Source organism: Thalassophryne amazonica, chromosome 11 (assembly GCF_902500255.1).
Source record: "Thalassophryne amazonica chromosome 11, fThaAma1.1, whole genome shotgun sequence".
Taxonomy (NCBI): Eukaryota; Metazoa; Chordata; class Actinopteri; order Batrachoidiformes; family Batrachoididae; genus Thalassophryne; species Thalassophryne amazonica.
The window spans coordinates 83,374,408-83,399,579 of NC_047113.1; the positions used below are offsets into that span (position 1 = coordinate 83,374,408).

A 25,172-nucleotide genomic window follows, 5' to 3' on the forward strand; every position below is an offset into this window, starting at 1 on the left:
CTCAGACCTGCGGGCTTACTTGTAGTTCCTAGGGTTTGTAAGAGTAGAATGGGAGGCAGAGCCTTCAGCTTTTCAGGCTCCTCTCCTGTGGAACCAGCTCCCAATTCAGATCAGGGAGACAGATACCCTCTTACTTTTAAGATTAGGCTTAAAACTTTCCTTTTCGCTAAGGCTTATAGTTAGGGCTGGATCGGGTGACCCTGGACCATCCCTTGGTTATGTGCTTTAGACGTAGGACTGTGGGGGGGTTCCCATGATGCACTGTTTCTTTCTCTTTTTTGCTCCGTATGCATCACTCTGCATTTAATCATTAGTGATCGATCTCTTTTTCCTGGTTCTTTCCCTCAGCCCCAACCAGTCTCAGCAGAAGACTGCCCCTCCCTGAGCCTGGTTCTGCTGGAGGTTTCTTCTGTTAAAAGGGAGTTTTTTCCTTCCCACTGTGGCCAAGTGCTTGCTCATAGGGGGTCGTTTTGACCGTTGGGGTTTTTCATAATTATTGTATGGCCTTGCCTTGCAATGTGGAGCGCCTTGGGGCAACTGTTTGTTGTGATTTGGCGCTATATAGAAACAAGTTGGTTGGTTGGTTGGTTAGGCCAGTTAATGTGTTCTTTAGCAAATTGTAATCTCTTCTACACGTCTTTTATTTAACAGAGGGACTTTGCGGGGGATTCTTGCAAATAAATTAGCTTCACACAGGGGTCTTCTACAACCCCTGGCAATAATTATGGAATCACCGGACTCGGAGGATGTTCATTCAGTTGTTTAATTTTGTAGAAAAAAAGCAGATCACAGACATGACCTAAAAACCTAAAGTCATTTCAAATGGCAACTTTCTGGCTTTAAGAAACACTATAACAAATCAGGAAAATAATTGTGGCAGTCAGTAACAGTTACTTTTTTAGACCAAGCAGAGGGAAAAAAAAATATGGACTTCACTCAATTCTGAGGAATAAATTATGGAATTACCCTGTATATTTCATCCCCGAACTAACACCTGCATCAAATCAGATCTGCTCGTTAGTCTGCATCTAAAAGGAGTGATCACACCTTGGAGAGCTGTTGCACCAAGTGGGACTGACATGAATCATGGCTCCAACACGAGAGATGTCAATTGAAACAAAGGAGAGGATTATCAAACTCTTAAGAGGGTTAAATCGTCACGCAATGTTGCAAAAGATGTTGGTTGTTCACAGTCAGCTGTGTCTAAACTCTGGACCAAATACAAACTGGGAAGGTTGTTAAAGGCAAACATACTGGTAGACCAAGGAAGACATAAAGCGTCAAGACAGAAAACTTAAAGCAATATGTCTCAAAAATCAAAAATGCACAACAAAACAAATGAGGAACGAATGGGAGGAAACTGGAGTCCACGTCTGTGACCGAACTGTAAGAAACCGCCTAAGGAAATGGGATTTACATACAGAAAAGCTAAACGAAAGCCATCATTAACACCTAAACAGAAAAAAAACAAGGTTACAATGGGCTAAGGAAAAGCAATCGTGGACTGTGGATGACTGGATGAAAGTCATATTCAGTGATGAATCTCGAATCTGCATTGGGCAAGGTGATGATGCTGGAACTTTTGTTTGGTGCTGTTCCAATGAGATTTATAAAGATGACTGCCTGAAGAGAACATGTAAATTTCCACAGTCATTGATGATATGGGGCTGCATGTCAGGTAAAGGCACTGGGGAGATGGCTGTCATTACATCATCAATAAATGCACAAGTTTACGTTGATATTTTGGACACTTTTCTTATCCCATCAATTGAAAGGATGTTTGGGGATGATATCATTTTTCAAGATGATAATGCATCTTGCCATAGAGCAAAAACTGTGAAAACATTCCTTGCAAAAAGACACATAGGGTCAATGTCATGGCCTGCAAATAGTCCGGATCTTAATCCAATTGAAAATCTTTGGTGGAAGTTGAAGAAAATGGTCCATGACAAGGCTCCAACCTGCAAAGGTGATCTGGCAACAGCAATCAGAGAAAGTTGGAGACAGACTGATGAAGAGTACTGTTTGTCACTCATTAAGTCCATGCCTCAGAGACTACAAGCTGTTATAAAAGCCAGAGGTGGTGCAACAAAATACTAGTGATGTGTTGGAGCGTTCTTTTGTTTTTCATTATTCCATAATTTATTCCTCAGAATTGAGTGATTCCATTTTTTTTCCCTCTGCTTGGTCTAAAAAAGTAACCGTTATTGACTGCCACAATTATTTTTCCCTATTTCTTATAGTGTTTCTTAACGCTAGAAAGTTGCCATTGAAATGACTTTAGTTTGTGTCATGTCTGTGATCTGCTTTTTTTTCTACAAAATTAACAACTGAATGAACATCCTCCGAGGCGGTGATTCCATAATTTTTGCCAGGGGTTGTAACTGTCACAGCACTTACAGGTAACTCCAGACTGTCTTTGATCATCCTGGAGCTGATCAATGGGTGAACCGTTACCATTCTGGTTATTCTTCTATCCACTTTGATGGTTGTTTTCCGTTTTCTTCCATGCGTCTTTTTTTTTTTTTTTTGGTCCATTTTAAAGCATTGGAGATCATTGTAGATGAACAGCCTATAATTTTTTGCACCTGTGTATAAGTTTTCCCCTCTCCAATCAACTTTTTAATCAAACTATGCTGTTCTTCTGAACAATGTCTTGAACGTCCCATTTTCCTCAGGCTTTCAAAGAGAAAAGCATGTTCAACAGGTGCTGGCTTCATCCTTGAATAGGGGACACCTGATTTACACCCGTTTGTTCCACAAAATTGACAAACTCACTGACTGAATGCCACACTACTATTGTGAACACCCCCTTTTCTACTTTTTTTTTTTTTTTTTTATAATAGCCCAATTTCATAGCTTTAAGAGTGGTGGCCAAGTGGTTAATGTGCTTGGTTTCAGTGCAGAAGGTTCCGGGTTCAAATCCCACCCCTGCCACATTTCTCCATGTAATGTGGAGTTGCGTCAGGAAGGGCATCCGGCGTAAAGCCTGTGCCAATTCAACATGCAGATCCACCTCGGATTTGCTGTGGCGATCCTGAGTGCAAACAAGGGAGCAGCCGAAGGGACTTTAAGAGTGTGCATATCATGAATGCTTGGTCTTGTTCGATGTGTGAGAATCTACTGGTGCCTTGTTTCCCATGTAACAATAAGAAATATACTCAAAACCTGGATTAATCTTTTTAGTCACATAGCACTACTATTATTCTGAACACTACTGTAGTAGAATTAACTGTCTGTTAATTCTGGTCACTTAAATGTGTGCAGGGTTAAACTCTGCCCCTCCACCACCTGCATACCTTTATGATGCATGATCAGACAGGTACATTTAATAATGAGTGCAAACTTTCTTTGCAGAAAAAAACAACATTGGTGTCTGTATTTATTAAAAACTGTATTAAACAAGGGTGAGTGGATACAATCAACATTTTATAAACTTTATCCAAGCAATTTAAAAAAAAATGCTTAGCCTCTCTTCTGAGCTGCAGAGTTTCATTCATGCTTTTTGAACCAAACAACTCAGGCATTTAAGAGTTAAAAAAAAAAAAACATTTTTATGCAATTCTTAAAAACTAAAGAATCTAATAAATGTGATGAGAAAATATGAAGTGTCTCATGTAAATACGTCTTAAAATAACCTGAACATTTATAGTCTGTTTCTACCAGTGTTGCCACAGTTACTTTGAAAAAGTAACTTAGTTACTTTACTGATTACTCAATTGTAAAAGTAACTTAGATTACTAGTTACTTTTTTAGTTACTTTTGCCAGCTGCCGACAACAACCCTCTGCCACCTCAACATGACAATACCTGTTTTGCCAAAACTCACTTTATAGTCACCCTTTCTTGACTTCAATGAAAATAAATACTTGTTTTATAAAAAGTAAAATAAAGACGTCTTTCTTGACCTCATATTTAACTGTTGACAGCACTGTAACAGTAAAACTTGCAATTTCTAACCTACATTGTTTATAAAGGTAACTATTAAATTCTAACATTTTTCTAACATTTAAATTCTCTCTAAACATTTTGTCGAAATTATTATTTTAAGCAATATTAGTTGTAGTAAAAAACGGCTTCAAAATTGCACCTTTAATCTAGGGGTGTTGTGGGGGAGGGGGCACATCCCTGCCCCACGCCCCCATTACATCTAGATTCGCCCCTGCTTTGGTGTTTGAGCACAAAGAATGGATAACATTTATGTATGCAGAAAACAGGACCAGATTTACAGGTAAGAGTTTATTGCGTTTTCACATCATGTGGTCCTCAGAAAGAGAGTTTAGGTGCATTTGAGTGGAAAATAGTGTTAGTTGTTGACGCGTCGCGGAGGATCAGCTGTTTTTAATGACCAGATACAGAGCAGCTCAGCTCAGAATTCTAAATAAAGGAGGAAAAAAAAAGTATAAAAATGTCTTTGTAAAGCTCAGTGCAGGTGTGCTGATCACCGCGCTTTAAGAGGTGAGGACGAGTCGAGCAGCTGCAAAAAACCGCGGATTAAAAGCTCACAGCAGATTCATCATACAACACAACTCACCGTTTTTCATCAGATACATATCTGGCGAACATATCTGAAATGTGATTTAGAGCAGAGATGGTCAACTTAATGTATTTTTAAATACATAATCCTGCATTTTCTGGACTTATAAATCACACTGAAATATCAACTGCATTTGTTTTAAACATATTTGATAAAAATTCAAATGAGGAAAACCCCTTCAGTTACACACAAACCTGAAGAACACAAACAAAATATCTTTAATGCTGTGATTCTTTCTTTCCATTGTACTGAAAATACACCAAAACCCGAATTTTGTCTCTATGCCTTTTTTTAAAAAACATGTAAATTGCTTCAGAATATAAATCACAGCAGCTTCCAAACCTGCAACTTTTAGTCCAAAAAAATACAGTATAATCACGTTTTTGTACTGATATGCAAACACTGTATGGCAGAAATCAAAGGCTACATTAGTAACATAAGAAAAAATCCGATTTATCGTTCACACTTTGCCTCATTTATAAATCCTAACAGCTTTGTTTAGAGTTGCTTTTCTTTTAAATGAATGTTTTTTTTTTTTAATGTGTGAATTTCTCCCTGGTTCAGTAGGACTGGATGGCGAGTGAGACCTGGATGCAGCCCAGTTCTCTGGTCTGGCTACCCAGCATGCCCTGCAGCCGGTAGTTCCCGTTGGTCAACCAGTAGGGCAGATCCATGAAGGGAAGGTAGAAGTCGGACTGCGGCAGAGAGTAGGAGCCCTGAGGAGACACAGGGGGCGCTGTAGAGTTCAGTCCCACATGTTTAAACCCACACAATCTGATACACACTGAAAGCACAAACACAAAAATACACGCTACAACTCTTCAAGTTCTTGCATAAAATTGATGATGTTCATTCACTGGGGGGCAGAAGAGTGCACAATCAAAAGTATCTTCAGCGTCTCCTTGGTGACCTCGCTGCAACTCTTTGCACAGATTTGTTATTCTCATGCGAAGACATCATCAGGGACATGCCCTGTTTCTTGGTCAACTTGACACCATTTTTATTTTGATGTTGTTCCAGTTATTTTCTTCTGTTGTTGTGCTGGTCTTACTGTTACACTGCCCCTGTGGTGGGTGTGGGTATTGCAGCTTAAGGCTGTAGCGTGTGTAAATTTTCATTTTGGAGGACATGCACAAACATACTTGTGACATCACACTTTTGATGTCAGTCTCAAAGCTAAAAGAAAGTATGATGCCCTAAAAAACAAAAACAAAAAAAAGCAGACTTTTTATGTTTAAACCCAAAATGCCAAACCAGAATGGTGTTATGTTACTGGAAACAATACCACAGTCAATCATTTTATATAGAATATTAAATAAACTGAATCAGAGAAATTAAAAACACTGATTTCATTTCATGGTTTTGATGATTTCATACAAGATTACAACGCAGATTAAGAGCAAAGCCTGTTGTCTGTTTTTATCTCAAAACATGAACACTATGATTTTATCAGCATATCAGAATGAAATTAAACTAACAAATCAAAGTCAGCATCAACCACAAAAAGCATTTTAAACTGAAAAAAACCCTAAGAATATATTTGCCCAATTGTTATAAAAACCACATCTCATTTTAAAATGTTAAAAACAGGTAATTTTTCCCATGTTGAAACACTGCCCCCTTGTGGGGCAAGTGAGAAAACAGATTAAATATTCTGAATGAATGATGTTGATAAACAATATAGAGATGTACTTTGTCTTAACAATTTTAATTTGCAAAAATTTATGTAATGATATTTTAAATAATACTGTTGTTCTAAAATCAATTGATCAACCAGACTCACGGCTTTGAAGGGGCAGTGGCAGGGCAGGCCATAGGTGTGCATCGGTTCTGGACAGTCCTGACCCGGTGGGATGACCAAGTTAAGGAGATCACAAACATCTGGATAGTGGCAGCTGCCAACCTGCTCCACACAGGGGATCTTCACCCAAATACCTGCCAGCTCCTTCTCCATCGTCACGTTCAGCTGCAACACAAAAAATACAAACTCAGTTGGAGCCAAGAAATGTGACTCGGAACGCCAAACATCTGTTTTCAGGAGTACAAATCAAACCCGAGCACAAGATGCACAAATGCATCTCGAAGATGGCGGGAAAAAATAAAACATATACAAGGCATAAGTCACATCTTAAAAAAAAAAAAAAACTACCACCATTAAAACTACCTCTACTACTAACAACTGAAAATTCTGGGCATTTTCTTTATTAAATGACCAAATAAATAAATACATACCATATTTTCCGGAGTCACATCTGCTACTACTACTATTATTATTACTGAAGACATGAGTGACCATAAAGCCTACAGACATAAATGTCAAAAACAGTGAGGTGCGCTGAAAACAGGAATCGACAAGAGGTTTTTAAAAGCAGGTTGGATGTGACTGAATGTGACTGTTGGCCAAACATGTTATAAACAAGGAAGTCATATGAGACCAATAACCTGTTGAACCTCAGATCACGATGCTGAGAATGAAATAAGGAAACAAAACTGCTTGTAAATTCACAGGGGCTGATATAAAATCCTGGTAACAGACACGTGACCCACAGGTGACAGCTGACATTTACACACAACACAAACCATCAATTCATTTTCTTTTCTTTTGTGGATCTCTATAGTTTATACATATAGAATTGTAAATATTCAAGCCATATAAAAATATTAACACTTTATATTAAGGTCTTTGTAATAAGTGTTAATTAAAATGTAATAAAGCCTTGATAAGTCCTTATATAGCACTTATTAAATGGACTGCATTTATATAACGCTTTTCCATCTGCATCAGATGCTCAAAGTGCTTTACAATTATGCCTCACATTCACCCCGATGTCAGGGTGCTGCCATACAAGGCGCTCACTATACACCGGGAGCAATAGGTAAGCAATAATATCATTATTATATATTAAAATAAGGTCACGGTACATTTAAATACGCATCATAAACAAATTTATTGTTAGATTATGACTGTTCTCTTTAGACCTGGTAGCTGCGAAATGCAGAGTTAAGTGTTGTTAAATGCATAAAGTGTTGTTAAATGCACAGCTAACTACTGTTAAATTACTTCTGCATTAAGCTCAATACGTAAATCAGAAAGGCCATTCTGTGTCACCGACTGAACGATCCATCCTAAAATCAATCAATAATTAATACCCGAGTGGCGTGCGTGCGTGCGTGCATGCGTGTGTGTGTGTGTGCGCGCGCACGCGTGCATGCATGTGTATGCTTCAATCATGGATAAACTGGGAAGAGCTGACATTTGCTCTTTGGTATGCTTATATATTTTGAGTCAAGGGTGAACGCTGTGAAAAGTGAAAGTTGATAGGAGAAATATTTGAGAAATGAGTCTTGTGAAAACACAGCAACATTAAGCATTTTCTAAGAACTTAAAAGGGCTTTATTACTAATTAACTAATGCTTATTAAAAGGACCTCAATACAAAGTGTTCCTAAAAATCTAACAACTACTGAAAGCTGGATTACATTTTAGCATGGACAAAACAAGACACAAGAGTACACACTTTTATAAAACATGCTCCCTGAATGTTTGTAAATGTCATTTTAGTGCTATACTTTCATGCAGGTAGTTTGTCAAATTTTGTAGGGAGATAATCTGAAAGTACCATATTTCTACACATGTCAAAAGGAACATACAGTATAATTACTTAGCAAACAACTTGTGGATAGCCTTAGCATTAGCACCTGGAGCTAAGGCGCTAGGAGCTAGGTTAGCTAAAGCTGTGCAGAGCTTTGAATAAATGTCTTTACCAACAGAACAAAGTGTAGTCTGTTTTTTTTTTCTTTAATAATGTTTTCTACTTTAGATTTTATTGCTGCATGTGACCAAAGTATAAGTTTTGTATGTTTGAAATGTGCAAAGTGATGAGTTTATTTTTTTAAACCGCTGACAGCTGCACGCGTGACTGCAGCTTTACGGGCAAACAGCTTCATAAACTCGCTGCTGTCATTACTTTTACAAAACAGCACTAAATGTGGCGCTGCAGGCATTTTAAAACTTTTTCAAGATTTGAACACAGAATATTCAATTTCTGCACATACCCCCAATTATCCAAATCTAATGAACTCATTTTCACACAATGAAGTTGAGCCTGACTTAATGTAGAGCACATTTAAATTTTAGGGTGGATCTGGAAATTTTATAACGCTTTATCAAAATTTTGTCATGGCTGATGCCTGTCTGGGTATCTTCCTTTTTAACCCCAAAATAAATAATGAATAAATCCTGTTCATTGTAGAAACTATTTTTTTCTAAAGTCTGATGAAACCAAAGCTGAAAAGTTAAATCCTCATTTCGATAAATACATGAAGGTAATGTCACTTTAACACTGAGCAGCAATCAGGATTCAAACCCAGTAACTCTTCTGTCAATGGACAACCCGCTTCACCTTCACCGTTATAGGCACCCTACAGCCCAATATTTTTTGCTGAAATCTACTTCCAGCCTTTGCGCTGGAAAACAAATAAATATCAGTGAAAATATAATATGCAGTTTGAAAGTGAAAAAATGTCACACCTGTTAAACTGCCTCTTGAAAAGAAAACGACATATAAAAGCTGCACCATTTTCCCATCTGATCAGCCGTTTAATTTGGGATTTGTGTGCACTGTTGTAGTATATTTTTAGTAAAGGTGTTTATTCTTATTATTAACTTTTTGCGAAAATAAGACGGACTGAAAGACAAAAACAACTTAGTCGTGTCCCTGACCTTACACCAACTTACTTGTGACTAATAGCAACAACAATAATAACGATAATAGTAATAATAATGTGTGATTTGAGGGAAGTTGCCATACTCCAGAAAATATAATTGAAAAAAAAAATCTCCCAATTATTCCTGGACGTAACGCTTCAGTTTTTATTTAAATGTGTATCAGGAGTTTTTTCCTCCCAAACATGTATTTTGGTGGGCCCGGGTTGCTCTGGGTCCCCACAATGGATCCAGTACAGACACGTACTGGGATTTGGTGCAAGTTTTATGCTGGACATCCTTCCTAATGCACCTCCAGTCCCAACATGGAGAAACCAGCTCACTGCTCCTGGTGTCCTGATGTGGTCTCTCTGAGATCTGACTGGATCAAATGTGCAGCTGCAGCACATATTTTTTTTAAAGCAAATAATTATCATAACTCCATTACAATCAATTGCTACTGACCGCCACACAGATGGGTTCTGTTTACTCACAGCCAGCGGAGCGGTCAGCGCCACGGACGTGGATCCGGAGGCAGACGCCGTCAGGCTGCCTGGAATGTTGATGGGATCTGGTGACAAACTGAGAGATTTCAGCACAGATGGATCATCAGGCTGCCCACAGTTCTTCCAGTCAAAACCCAAAATCTGTGCAACAGACACAAGAGAAAGTAAAGGTCAACTCATTGAGTTTTTTCAGGGGGCGTTTGTAATTTTTATGACCTGTACTTATTTTGTGGTTCTGAACACTATTTGACATGACTGAAAATCTAAATCATGTTTGAGTTTTTGTTTTTTTTTTTTTGCTCACCATATCACCATGTTTTTTTTAGTCACCTATAAAGGGAAAAACATCAAAAATAAGTGGAATTTTTGATTTTAGAAGACTTGATTTTTAGGTTGTTTTTTTTATTTTGCTCACGCTGGAAACAGAAGTGGTTCTGATATGAGTAATGTGGAGCTGTCTGTCTGCAGCCAAAAACTGGACATCGTCTTACTTCCTGGTGTTTCTCTGACAGACTTCAGCATCATTGCTTCACAGTTTCACAGGATAATTGTTTCAAATCTTCAAAGTCCTTTGAGCTGGATATTGGAGGAACGATCACAAAGGCTTTTTCCCCACTTATGCAATAACAAAGATAAAACCTATCACACAGCTGATACTGAGACTCATGTTTTCTATTGATCCCGTATTGATTATGGCAATGTATATTCTCTGGCTGGTCACATGCTCCTGTTAAAAAGCCTTCACACGGTTCAACATTCTGCTGCAAGAGTCAAAGCAGGATGATGATGTGCACATTCTAGTCTTAATCTGTCATCACTTCCTTCCTGTAAACATGATTTCAGGTGTTTTTTTTTAACATATAACATATACACTGACCTTTATCTGCCAGATCTCATAAAACCTTCTTGTAGCTTCCTGTGCATCACTTTATGAAACGTAAACCTGGTTTGCATTCACAGGGTGAAAACGTCAGCAGGTTTCAGATTTTTCTCTGAGATAATAATCTGATTTTCATAAAAAAAATCCTGCTGCTTTAAATTTCAAAGAGTTGTTCTGCATTGTAACATGTAGATACAAATAAAACTGAATATTTAAAACAATAAATAAACTAAACTAAAAATCACCTGTAGGAAACGGAATTGAACAATGTTTCTTACCCAAATGATGCACAATTAATCACAAAAAATAATTATAATTATTCTGTCAGTTATTTTTTAGTACACATTATTTAGTACGTATTAGTTTTAGTACATAATATTAGTACATATTGTGCATGTATAAGGACAATGTTTGTCGACATTTAGTTATTACCCCCGAATATCATCAGAAAGGTCACGCACGCGTACATGCAACATTCATACTTGCACGTGGTCTGTTTTATACATCAAAGAGCAAACAGAAAAAAAAACAGATTATAATTAAGAATGAGATAAAGAGAAATCAGAAATAGATAAAAAGGCAACGTGCATTTTCAATTTTACTATAAATTAAGCATAAAATCTGCTGTATTTGTTGTCACCTTGGCGTTCGTCACTTTCTTCATTCTGCTGCAGTTTATCTGCGTTAAAAGAGCCGCAGTCAGGCTCACGGTGACCGTGAACATAAAGTATCTGTTCATCGTCTTCTCACAGCAGCAAACCGATAAAAAAAAGACAAACAAGAGCCGAGAAAACGCGCTGCGAGCGAACAGCTGTTCTTCTTCCGCATTTAATCGCGGAAAGGACGAAGACCAGACGGTCACGTGACGGCTGCGGATTCACGTGACTACGCAGAAAATAAAAAGGGTGGGGAGGGGGGAACCTGCAATTGCACCGTAGCGCCTGTAGATGTCGATGGACAGTTTCTCTTCGTGTGATTTATGATTTGTCACTTTATTTTTGCCAAAGTCGTCCAAGAAAAAAAAATTTACATATAAGAAAAAAAAAGCTGAAAATAATCACAGAAAAGAGATTACATAAATTGATATATCAGGTTCTTAAAATCAAGTATTATAGCAAAGAGGACAAGTGGTTAGTGCGCTTGGTTTCAGTGTGGAAGGATCCCGGTTCGAACCCCATCCCTGTCATATTTCTCTATGTAATGTGGAGTTGTGTCAGGAAGGGCATCCGGTGTGAAACCTGTGGCAAATCAACATGCAGATCCATGTAGATCTGCAGTGGCACAAAGGGGGCAGCCGAAGAGACTGGGTTCTTAAAATCATGTGTAAAATAAGACGTCAGAATATCGTCAGAACAAGAGAAACGAAACTGCAAAACTGATAAGAGATAACATGACAGAAAAGAGATTAAATAGAAAAAGAGACGAGAAGAGGATAAAGTTAGATAATAAATTTGATAAGAAGAAATAAATGATATAACAAAAGAGAAGAGGAAATAAAGTACCGCTAAATAAAGATGTTAGAGTTTTTTTTGGGAGTTTTTGGATTGAGTTCCAGCATGAAGAAAGGAGGTGGAAAAAGGAGGAGGAGGGAGGTGAAGAGAAGGAGGGGGAGGGAGGTGAAGAGGAGGAGGAGGAGGAGGAGGGGTCCAGGGGAGCCAGATGATGCTGTGAGCAGGAAGAGGAGGAGGATCCTGTCGGCCGGCAGCAGCTCCTCTCCATCCATGTGGCTGGAAGAAGAAAAAATAAAAATGGGTTCGGATCCCGACACGTGGTGCTAGAACCAGTCTGCAGGTGTAATTCTGCTTTAAAAAAATCCTTATTATTAAATTATTTGAGCAAAATGCTTCCCAGCTCCTCGTCTGCGCCTATGGAGGGATACGAGGAGGAGGACACGCACGCGCACATGCAAACTGAGGTAAACCGGTTAAAACCCGTTAAAAAAAATCACGACGAGTTTATGGCTGTAGCATTGATTTAAGCTTTGAATGTAGATGTGTTCCTGCGTATTTCAGAGTCAGTTTGCTTCTTTGGATTAAAGGTGTGTCGGTGCGGGTTCTCCTGCAGGAGATCAAAGGCCCCGCCCTTTTTAGGCGGAAAAAAAAAGCTTTCAAGCTTTTGATCGGAAACAATCATCATTTTTGGAAGGTTCATGAAAACATGCCACAGTCGGGGTTTTATGCAAAAATGTGCAGAATGAAAAAGGAGGGATGAAGTCTGATCTGTGACCTCATAAAGGGTCTCAGGTGTGAACTGAACCCCGAACGCATCGCAGTTGCAGACGTCAGCTCTACAGTCACACCTGCTTCAGGATTTTATGGCCCACTGGTTTTAATGCCAAGAAATAATAAGAAAAGATCTGAAGCTGTGTGCTTGAGACCGACGTGAAAGAAATACAGTCTTATTTGAATCCACCAAGAACGTGTTCCTCAAAATCCTTTGAAAGTAATTTCCTATTGTAAGTCAGATGAGATCATCTTAAATTAAACATGCTTTGCTGCAGGGGCAGATCTAGTAAGAAACATCAGGCATCAATCCTAACATGGGCTTGAACCGGTCTGCTGAGTTTGTGATTTTGTTATAGTCACACATGTGGTATTCAATGATTTTTGTTGGTATGAAGATGAGCTGCACAGAGACCAGACAACAGTAAGAGTTCATCTGCATCACCTCAGTCCACTCAGCCGAAGATGGGTAACAGGAAAAAGTAACCTGTGATGGACTGGGATCCCTTCCATGCAGAGTCGTAGACTCATTTGCTTCAAGCTGTGGAATCCAGAGATAAGCTCTTGCCTGATGAGCCTCAGGGCCTATATTGGATTTAATGCTTCTTTTCTCACAAATTTTTATTTTCCACCTTTTCAGGCAGATGGTGCATCCTTATTTACAATAAATAAAAAAAAACATTAATAATAATAATACATAGCAAGTAATTCACTGCGCAGTTAAATTCCATTAAATAAAAAACTCTGTTATAGTTGCTGCAGCAGTTTTTTTATGCATTTATTGAAAAATTATAGTTGTCGAGCACTTCCTGAGCAGGGTAGGGAACTGAACCGCTCACCCTGCAGCGTCAGTGCCTTGCTATCTGCTGGTAAAGCTGCTGACCTCACTGTGCTCCTCAGGAAAATCAAAGCTGACAGTGTGCGAGGCTGCAGGTGGAGAAAGTGGGCCACGTGTTCTGCAGCTGCTGGATTCTCAGCCTGCTTTTATGTCTCTGCATATCACAGACACACACTCAGATTTTACATCACCACTGGGGCATCCACTGTTTCCTCATAACCATCACAATATGTGCAGTTTATCAAACTGGGTTTAAAACTGGATTCATTACAAAGCAGGATGTTGTTTTCACTGGAGTGACTGTGGACAAGGTAACTCAAAAACGGCTGGATGGATTTCATTCAAATCTGGTGGAAATATTATTTGGATAGATATCTAGAGGTGATTATATTATACAATAGCATGGTTAAAGGTCAAAGGTCAAGGCACATATGGTCAGAAAAACACTCTTTTTGTATATTTCCATAAACTAGAAGCCTATATTCATTCATTTTCTATACTTGTTTACTTCATTGAAGGGTCATTCAGGGGCTGAAGCCTATAATATATTGATCAGCAAATACTGGTGATTGACTGGTTTTCAGGATGAAGCCACACAGAATTCATATGATGGAGTCATACGACCATTACAGACACGTGTTTCCTTATACATTTAAATTGTGGTGTGTAGGGTACGCATTAGCCTTCTTATGCCTTTTATTTTACATGTGTTGTTGAATTTTGTCCGACTGTATCAGGAATGGTGGACAGAAACGTCTGGACACAATTGCAGGACTCGACAACGTAGCTTTGGTTTGTAAAGGCGTTTACTGAAGGATTCAGTGGGGTCCGGTACACTGCAAGGCAGTCAAAAACAAGCAAACAGATCAAAAACATCTGGCTTAAGGCGTGGTCAATACAAACAGGCAGGTGGTCGAACCACAATGTGGTAGCAGGACTTGGAGACATGGAACACAAGGCTGGAAGCGAAGGCACAAGGCACAACGATCTGGCGAAGGAGTAGTGCCACCAGTGGGACATAAATACACCCAGGTGATGAGATGCAGATTAGAAACAGGTGTATGGAAAGATCCAGAACTGGGTGTGGCCCAAACCAAGTGCAATCCAAGAGACACAGACAAGCAAGATAGGGACAGAAAAAGAGCAGGCAGGAAAAACCCAGCCCCAAGAAAACCATGAAAACCTAAACTAAACAACACGGAGCGCAGGTACAAAGCATGGCAGGACCCCCCCCCCCGACCCCTGACGGCCCAGGGGAACCAGGGTGCCGAGCGTGAAAGTCCGTGATAAGGTCCGGGTCCAGAATAAAGCGGGAGGGGATCCAGGATCATTCCTCAGGGCCATACCCCTCCCAGTCCACCAGGTACTGCACCCCCTCCCATGCCGCTGAGATCCCAGGAGGCGCCGAACAGAGAAGACCAGCCCATCACCCACAAACTGGGTGGGAGGAGGGGGGACGGCCGGAGGGCACAAAGGGTTAGTGTGGACCTGCTTCACATGGCTGACGTGGAAGGTGGGGTGCACCTTCATGGACCTGGGCAAAAGCAGACAGACTGAAACAGGGTTAATCACTATAGAGATGGGGAATGGACCAACGAACCTGGGAGTGAGCTTCCTAGGGAGACCACGGATGGGCAGGTGGTGAGTGGAGAGCCAGACTTTCTGACCTGGGGTGTAGGTTGGTGCCGAAGACCTCTTCTTATCGGCTGCGGTTTTATAGGCCATTGACAAACGTCACAGAGCCCGACGAGCCCACTCCCAGGTTCGTCGGCAGCGAAGGATGAGGGACAAGGCAGAGGGCACCCGGGAGTTCAAGTCTGTGGGAGGAAACTAAGATGGCTGAAATCCATGTGACATATGAAATACGGAGTAGCCAGTGGATGCAGATGGTAAGCAGTTATGTGCTAGCTTAGGCCACACTAACTGTGAGGCCCAGGTGGACGGATGCTGAGAAGCCAGGATACACAGGCCCTTCTCCAACTCTTGATTAACTCTTTCAGTTTGTCCGTTAGCTTGTGGGTGGTGTCCTGAGGTTAGGCTGGAGGTGACCCCCAGCAGGCGACAGAACTCTTTGCAGAATCGAGAGATAAATTGAGGCCCTCGATCAGAGACTATGTCCTGTGGGATACCATGCAGTCTGAAAACGTTAGTCAACAAAACTTCAGCAGTCTCTTTGGCAGTAGGTAGTCTTGGCAAGGGTACGAAATGGGCCATTTTAGAGAGAAGATCAACAACCGTTAATATTACTGTGTACCCTTTAGAGGGCGGAAGGTCTGTGACAAAGTCAACAATAATGTGAGGCCAAGGTCTCGGTGGAATGGACAAAGGCAGTAATTTAAAAAAACTGGCTATCGTGTCCCCAGTGTATAACTTCCCCTCTTAGAGATGCAGGCACAAATAGTTTCCCCTTAGGGCACCCTGGAGGAACGGGTACGTCACATACAGCAGAACGAACCTTAGACTCAATATCCCAGGTGATGGCAGAAACAAAACAAGATTCCGGAAGGACTGTACTAGGTTCAGACGGAGCAATAGAAGGATCCCCTTGCCGGGACAGTGCATCCGGTTTGTCGTTTTTGGATCCAAGGTGTTATGACAGCACAAAATTAAAACGGCTAAAGAAAATAGCCCAACAAGCCTGCCTGGAATTTAACCGTTTAGCTGAGCACAAATACTCTAAATTTTTGTGATCCGTCCATACCATGAATGGCACTTGTGCCCTCTCAAGCCAATGGCGCCACTCCTCCAGGGCCACTTTAACCGCCAGCAGTTCTCGGTCACCTATGCTATAATTACGTTCTGCAGGAGATAATTTTCTAGACAAATAAGCGCATGGGTGTAATTTATTGTCAGTTGGGTCATATTGAGACAGGATCGCTCCAACACCTATGTCGGAAGCGTCAACCTCAACCACAAACTGTCGGGCGGGGTCAGGAAGGAGTAGTACGGGGGTTGCTGTAAAGCGATTCTTTAGGACCTGAAAGACCTCATCACACTCAGGAGTCCAATTAAAGGCCCGGAGGGATGAGGTGACATTGTGCAGTGGTGCGGCTATGGAACTGAAATTACGGATAAATTTACAGTAAAAATTAGAGAATCCAAGAAATCTCTGTACCTCCTTTTGGTTCTTAGGGGTAGCCCAATCGTGAACTGCTGCCACCTTCCCTGGATCCATCCGAATCTCCCCCTTTGAGATCACGAACCCTAAAAACGACACTGTGGATCTATGAAATTCACATTTTTCAGCTTTTACAAATAGGTGATTGCGTAACAGGGTCTCCAGAACTGAGCGAACATCCCGCATGTGAGTTTCTTCATCTGGGGAAAAAATCAGAATATCATCCAGATAAACAAATACACATTTATTCTGATACCCACGCAAGACATCATTAACCAAATTCTGAAACACTGCAGGTGCGTTAGTTAACCCGAAGGGCATGACAAGATACTCATAGTGGCCAGTGGGAGTATTGAATGCCATTTTCCATTCATCCATTCATTGTAAGTCAAGCTTGGTAAAGATTGTGGCGCCCTCTAGTAGTTCAAACGCAGTGGTGATGAGAGGCAGGGGAGAACGGTTCTTGACAGTAACATCATTAAGGCCGCGATAATCTATGCATGGATGGAGTGACTTGGCTTTCTTTTCCACGAAGAAGAACCCCGCCCCTGCGGGTGAAGACGAGGGTTGAATCAAACCTGCCTGTAATGATTCCTGGATATACTCATTCATGGCGATGCGTTCAGGGGCAGACAGAGAAAACAGTTTTCCTCATGGAGGACTGGTACCGGGAAGTAGCTCAATCGCACAATCGTAAGGACGATGTGGAGGTAGCGATTTAGCCTTGGTTTTACTAAAAACCTCTGCAAGGTCATGATAACACAAAGGAACCCCAGTGAGATCGGAAGTAGATGTTAAGACTGTTTTAGCGGAACTGATTAGGTACCGACCTGCGCAGTCAGGTCCCCAGGAACTAATTTGTCCTGCGGACCAATTTAACTGTGGACAGTGCATTTTTAACCAGGGGTGCCCCAAAATAGCCGAATGAGTAATTTCATCAAATACGTGAAAACTTGTCATCTCAGAGTGATTTTCTGCAATAATCAGCCGGACTGACTCAGTGCAGTGAGTGATACGACCGAGCTGACGGCCGTCCACAGCATGCATCACCAGAGGATGTGGGAGACGGTTTAATTTAAGATGTAGGGACCTGGCGAAAGAAGATTGCATCAAATTAGCGTCTGAGCCAGAGTCAGTAAACACCGGCACCATACAGGATGAATGCTCTGAGATAAACCTGGCTGTGATTACATTTTGAGGAGTTAATGAGAGAAATGGAATTCTGACTCACCCACAGTACCAGTTGTGACCGCGCGAGGACATCCCTGGATTGACAGTGACCACATGTCCACCCCGCCACCAGTAAAAACAAGGGCCCAGGTCTTCATGTCGCTGCTGTTCCTTAGCAGTTAGCCGGGTGCAATCCAACTGCATGGGCTCTTCCGTGGAAGGACGAGGAGGGCTGCAGCCAGGGGGAGGAGACCCAGTGTGGCGAGCTGGAGTTGTCTCGCTGCGCTGAGCCGGGAGGCGTGCGTCGCATTAAGACTGGTCCGCCAGCCGGCGGTCGGTGTGGATGGTGAGTGCGATGAGTTCGTCCAAATTTTCCGGAAGATTAATGGCAACAAGTTTGTTCTGGATCTGGTCAGAGAGCCCCCAGAAAAACGCGTCCTGGAGCGCCGCCGGGTTCCATTCACTCTTTGCTGCCAGGATACGGAAGTCAATGGCATAGTCAGCAACTCGTCTGCTTCCCTGCCGGAGCCGCATGAGGAAATGGGCCGTCTCACGCCCCGGTGATGTGTGCTGGAAAACTTTTAGAAAAGCAGTCTTGAAAGCCTGGAGGGAGTCGCACGCCGGTGACTGCCTGCCCCACTCTGCCAAGACCCATGCTGCTGCCCGGCCAGTCAGGTGAGTAATGATGAATGCTATCTTCGTCGGATTGGATGGAAACATTGCTGACATTAACTCAAAGTGAAGTTCACATTGGGTGAGAAAAGGTGTAGCATCTCCGGATTCTCCGGAGAAACGTTCAGGTCTTGACAACTGATTACAAAAAATTGGAGCAGCTGTAGGTATCGGCGGGGCAGCACTTGCTCCCGGAAGTGGTTGGTTGTTAATGGTGGGGAACGAGTCAGAAGAGGCCTGATGTGTCACAGCAGCTACAAGCTGATCAATCTGTGAGCTTACAGAGGTCATGAAAGCGTCTTGCCGTTTAGCAAGGTCACTGATGCCAGTACTCAGGTCTCTGAGGCGATCTTCTTGTTCTGCTAGGTGGCAGCTATGATAACGAACCGCTAGCTGGAATGTGTTTGAGTCCACTGTGTCCATTGTTGGCCAGCTCGTTCTATCAGGAATGGTGGACAGAAACATCTGGGCACAATTGCAGGACTTGACAACGTAGCTTTGGTTCGTAAAGGCGTTTACTGAAGGATTCAGTGGGGTCCGGTACACAGCAAGGCAGTCCAAAACAAGCAAACAGATCAAAAACATCAGGCTTAAGGCGTGGTCAATACAAACAGGCAGGTGGTCGAAACACAACGTGGTAGCAGGACTTGGAGACATGGAACACAAGGCTGGAAGTGAAGGCACAAGGCGCAACGATCTGGCGAAGGAGTAGTGCCACCAGTGGGACATAAATACACCCAGGTGATGAGATGCAGATTAGAAACAGGTGTATGGAAAGATCCAGAATTGGGTGTGGCCCAAACCGAGTGCAACGCCCACCACCAAGCACCAAGAGACACAGACAAGAGAGATAGGGACAGAAAAAGAGCAGGCAGGAAAAACCCAGCACCGAGAAAACCATAAAAACCTAAACTAAACAGCACAGAGCACAGGTACAAAGCATGACAGACTGTCTATACACACAGTGGGCCTCATGTATCAACGTGCGTACGGCGATATTTGAGCGTATATGGGGTGTACACCAAAATGGCTGTGCTACTTGGCATTTATCAATGTGGTCGTTGGCGTACGCTGCGCTGAAAATATACACCAGGTCTCGACCTGGTGTATATTTTCAGGTGGCGTAAATTATACGCCAAAATGAACCAGCGCTGGAATCCACATAAAAATGAAAATGATCAACATGATAAACAGTGCCATTATACAAATCAATGCATATGTTACATAAATAACACTTTACTGATTATACTACATAATAATCAATATAAATCCTGCTTTTGCGGGATTGCTGGTCTATCGAGCACGATCCGTGGCCACAGCGCTGACTGCAAAGAAAGCGCTGCTCGCCTTTTTCTCCAGAGCCTGGAGCCAGAGCAGCACTGAGCTTAACTTTATGTGGTGTGATCCTTTTAGACAATGAAATTGATAATTACAACTGTATTGTTGTCATTCCCTTCGCCCGTGCTGCAGTCAGGTTTTGTTTTCTCCATTCGTTTGTTACAATAAAATAAATAAAGAAATACATTTTAAAAATAAAGAAATCTGAAAAATTAGGCATGTCTTATTAATTGAGCGAGCAAATATCCACATGTCAAGAATTATTGACATGTGAAAAGAGAATACAGTGGTCCCTCGCTATAACGCGGTTCACCTTTCGTGGCCTCGCCATTTCGCAGAGTTTTTAGTCCAATTTTGCATGCTCTTTTTTTTTTACAGTGTTCTGTGTTCTGCGTGTCTGTTTATAAGAATCTTCTCACCCAGAAGAAAAAAGAGCGCCAACAACTACTCATAACTGTGTTTGTCACTCGGAAACAGACACCTGCAGCCAGGTGTGACTCAGTGGAAAAAGGCGCAGCGTCAGGACGCAGAGGCCCGATCTGTGAAATACTGGTCAGTCACTATTAATCATTTCTTATGTGTCCAAGCCTGTACGTTGATCGTTAAAATTAAATTCGTTAGTTCTAAAAGCCATCATAATTATTTATAGGAAAACGTTCTATTTTTATTTCTCAAACAAATGTTTGGGCCTGAAAACAGTTTGGTCTTATTTTTCTACTAAGGTTTGAACTTTGAGAGTGTTTACACACGAGAGAAAAGTGAGAAAATGTTCATGCCTGATTGAGAAAGTGTATAAAGTGGTTTTACAGCTTTAAAACATCTATAATAATTGTAAAAAATAACGCTGACTACGTTGCGGTTTCGCGTATTACGGGCTATTTTTAGAACGTAACTCCCGCGATAAACGAGGGACCACTGTAACACTTTTTCGATTATACTACAAAACAATTAATACGACGGCCACTTTTGATGCTCTATTGGCACGTGTCGTGATTGGTGGAGTTCTTTTTCATTGCCGTCTTCCTGGCTTCCATGTCGTAAAATGAGGGTGTGTCTGAAGCGGAGTCTGAATATTTATGGGCGTGTTTATTATAATTACGATTGTTTTCACCCGCCGCATTTATCAAGGTCATGTCAGGCGTATGCTGGATATGGGCAGGTGCGCACTGCTTGATACATGTCACGGCAAATTTGGTGTACTTCAAATTTACACCGTAAATTTACGCCACAAGTGCGCAACGTTGATACATGAGGCCCAGTGAGACTTAAAATAAATGGGTCAAGGCATGTTTGTCACTGTTACTTTTATACTTATACTTTTTCACTTTTATACTTCATTCTTACATACTTGGAGAGCTTTGCATGCTTGTTTAACAGATTTACTTGAGTTGAATCATGAGTAAAAATTTATGATGAATGGTTGCCGAACCACATTAATGTGGAATGAAATGAGTGTTGGTGTTGTGAAAGTGTAGGAACACGGACCCACAACAGGGGGCGCAATGAACGGACAATGGAGAAAGTAAATAACAATTTTTACTGTTGTGAAAATGCACAACCAATACAACAATTGACACTTTGGGTTTACACCGAATTCCACTGGTGTCGTGTGGGCAGGCTCGAAGGTAGGAGACGTCCGTCTCAGTCGAACCGGAACCACCCAGATCTCCTCTGCCACCGACCCCCGGAAATACTGGAACCGCCAAGTCCCGAATTCCCAGGTGGCCACTGCCTCCGCTCGTCGGATCCGGTACTGCTGGCAGGAGAGAGCAACAACACACAGATGTGGATGCGACAGCACCCAGCCACGGAGAGGGGAGAAGCCGCCTCCACCTCTTGACAATATACAGCAGGAAGGTGAGTACTTATTCAAGCAATTTAGCTGTTAGTAGTCAGCAGTCCTGAAACGGTTTACAAATCTTAGCTGGTTATTCAGAATATGAAGGCAGAGAATGTTACCTCAGTCTTAAGGCGATATCTCGGCACTGAGGTGGCGACGCCGTCCTCCTGATATACCTCGGTGCTGAGTAGAAACAGCTGTGTTTGGAGATGGGTGACAGCTGTCACCCAGATTACTCCCATGATGCGGTAGCGCCCTCTGGTGCCTGGAGCCCGCACTCCAGGCAGGGCGCCCTCTGGTGGTGGTGGGCCAGCAGTACCTCCTCTTCAGCGGCCCACACAACAGGACCCCCCCCTCAACGGGCGCCTCCTGGCGCACGACCGGGCTTGTCCGGATGGCGTCGGTAGAAGTCGGCCAGGAGGGCCGGGTCCAGGATGAAGCCCTTCTTCACCCAGGAGCGCTCCTCGGGGCCGTACCCCTCCCAGTCCACCAGATACTGAAAACCCCGGCCCATCCGACGGACGTCAAGGAGCCGGCGGACAGTCCAAGCCGGTGCTCCGTCGATGATCCGGGCAGGAGGCGGTGCCGGACCCGGGGTGCAGAGGGGTGAGGTGTGGAGAGGCTTGATCCGGGAAACATGGAAAACTGGATGGATCCGCAGTGAGGCCGGAAGCTGGAGCCTCACTGCGGCGGGGTTGATGACCTTGAGGATTTTATACGGTCCGATGTATCGTTCTTGCAGTTTAGGTGAGTCAACCTGTAGGGGAATGTCCTTGGTGGATAACCAGACCTCCTGCCCAGGACGATACTTGGGGGCCGGGGCTCGTCGCCGGTCTGCATGTTTCTTCGCCCTCGTCCGGGCCTGCAACAAGGCAGAGCGGGCGGCCCGCCACACCCGACGGCACTTCCGTAGGTGGGCCTGGACCGAGGGCACACCGACCTCTCCCTCAACCACCGGAAACAAGGGGGGCTGATACCCCAAGCACACCTCAAACGGGGAGAGGCCGGTGGCTGATGACACTTGACTGTTGTGGGCGTACTCGATCCAGGCCAGGTGGGTACTCCAGGCCGTCGGGTGCGCGGCTGTCACACAGCGAAGTGTCTGCTCCAGTTCTTGATTCGCCCGCTCTGCCTGCCCGTTGGTCTGGGGATGGTACCCAGACGAGAGGCTGACCGTGGCCCCCAGTTCCCGGCAGAAGCTCCTCCAGACATGCGAGGTGAACTGGGGACCGCGATCGGAGACGATGTCTGATGGTATGCCATGCAGACGGACGACGTGGTGGACCAGGAGGTCCGCTGTCTCCTGGGCCGTAGGGAGCTTCGGGAGGGCCACGAAGTGGGCCGCCTTGGAGAAACGGTCCACTATCGTGAAGATAACAGTGTGTCCCTGGGACGGCGGGAGACCCGTGACGAAATCCAGGCCGATGTGGGACCAGGGGCGATGAGGCACAGGCAATGGCTGTAGTTGCCCTGAGGTCTTTCTATGATCGGCCTTGCCCCTGGCGCAGGTGGTACAGGCCTGGACGTAGTCCCGGACGTCGGTCTCCAGGGATGCCCACCAGAAGCGTTGCCGGACGACTGCCACGGTCCTTCGCACCCCTGGGTGACAGGAGAGCTTAGAACCGTGACAGAAGTCCAGGACTGCGGCCCTAGCTTCTGGTGGGACGTACAGTCTGTTCTTTGGTCCGTTTCCGGGGTCCGGGACACGGGTCAGGGCCTCCCTGACGGTCTTCTCCACGTCCCAGGTGAGGGCGGCCACGATAGCGGACTCCGGGATGATGGGATCCGGGGGATCCGACGGTTCCGTTTTGACCTCATCTTCGTGCACCCGGGACAATGCATCCGATCTCTGATTCTTGGTCCCGGGGCGGTAGGTAATCCGGAAGTCAAAACGGCCAAAGAACAGTGACCAGCGGGCTTGCCTGGGGTTCAGACGCTTGGCGGTTCTGATGTACTCCAGGTTCCGATGGTCAGTGAAAACCGTGAATGGCACGGCTGTTCCCTCCAACAGATGTCTCCACTCTTCGAGGGCCTCTTTCACAGCAAGGAGTTCCCGATTGCCGACGTCATAATTCCGTTCAGCGGGGGTCAACCTGCGAGAAAAATAGGCACACGGGTGAAGGACCTTATCGGTCTTCCCGCTCTGGGAGAGCACCGCTCCTATCCCTGAGTCCGAGGCATCCACTTCAACCACTAACTGGCGGCTAGGATCGGGCTGCACCAGAACTGGTGCAGACGAGAAGCGCCGTTTCAACTCCTTGAACGCGGCCTCGCACCGGTCCGACCAGGTGAAGGGAACTTTTGGAGAGGTCAGGGCTGTCAGGGGGCTAACTACCTGACTGTAGCCCTTAATGAACCTCCTATAGAAATTAGCAAAACCGAGGAACTGTTGCAGCTTCCTACGGCTTGTTGGTTGGGGCCAATCTCTCACCGCCGCAACCTTGGCCGGGTCCGGGGCGACGGAGTTGGAGGAGATGATAAACCCCAGGAAGGACAAAGAAGTACGGTGGAACTCACACTTCTCGCCCTTCACAAACAGACGGTTCTCCAACAACCGCTGCAGAACCTGACGGACATGCCGGACATGAGTCTCAGGATCCGGGGAAAAGATGAGTATATCGTCCAGATACACGAAGACGAACCGGTGCAGGAAGTCCCGCAGGACATCGTTTACCAATGCTTGGAAGGTCGCGGGAGCGTTAGTGAGACCGAACGGCATGACCAGGTACTCAAAATGGCCCAACGGGGTGTTAAATGCCGTCTTCCATTCGTCTCCCTTCCGGATCCGAACCAAATGATACGCATTCCTAAGATCCAGCTTGGTGAAGATTTTGGCTCCATGCAAGGGGGTGAACACTGAATCCAACAAGGGCAACGGGTATCGGTTGCGAACCGTGATTTCGTTCAACCCCCTGTAATCAATGCATGGACGAAGCCCGCCATCTTTTTTACCCACAAAAAAGAAACCTGCACCCATCGGTGAGGTGGAATTCCGGATCAACCCGGCAGCTAATGAGTCCCGGATGTAGGTCTCCATTGATTCACGCTCCGGCCGTGAGAGGTTGTACAGCCTACTGGACGGGAACTCACTGCCTGGAACCAAATCAATGGCACAATCATACGGGCGGTGGGGAGGAAGCGTGAGAGCCAGATCCTTGCTGAACACGTCAGCGAGGTCATGGTACTCCGCCGGCACCGCCTTCAGATTGGGCGGGACTCGGACCTCCTCCTTAGCTTGGGAGCCGGGAGGAACCGAGGAACCTAGACACTCCCGATGGCAGGTTTCGCTCCACTGAACCACTACCCCGGACGGCCAATCGATCCGGGGATTGTGCTTTAGCATCCAGG

General features: G+C 43.9%; 2 protein-coding genes across 3 annotated transcripts in view; one reads left to right on the top strand and one right to left on the bottom strand.

Moving 5' to 3' along the window:
* Positions 1–4,833: 4,833 nt before the first annotated feature.
* Positions 4,834–24,202, bottom strand: LOC117520963 (ganglioside GM2 activator-like). Of its 2 annotated transcripts, XM_034182301.1 has the most exons (6): positions 24,191–24,202; positions 20,896–20,901; positions 11,267–11,385; positions 9,735–9,887; positions 6,320–6,502; positions 4,834–5,252 (listed from the first exon to the last, which is right to left on the bottom strand). In XM_034182301.1, exons 3-6 carry the CDS (start codon positions 11,363–11,365, stop codon positions 5,097–5,099), a joined length of 591 nt encoding a protein of 196 aa, XP_034038192.1. In that variant the 5' UTR covers positions 11,366–11,385; positions 20,896–20,901; positions 24,191–24,202; the 3' UTR covers positions 4,834–5,096. The 2 variants fall into 2 exon arrangements, with proteins under 2 accessions (XP_034038192.1, XP_034038191.1); XM_034182300.1 differs by lacking the exons at positions 20,896–20,901; positions 24,191–24,202 and having other exon boundaries at positions 5,002–5,252; positions 11,267–11,455.
* Positions 12,288–25,172, top strand: part of LOC117519706 (shootin-1-like) — a 43,015-nt gene continuing 30,130 nt past the window's right edge. Inside the window, 1 exon segment of the mRNA XM_034180963.1 lies at positions 12,288–12,541. Coding sequence (XP_034036854.1) covers positions 12,467–12,541 — 75 coding nt within the window. The 5' untranslated portion in view covers positions 12,288–12,466.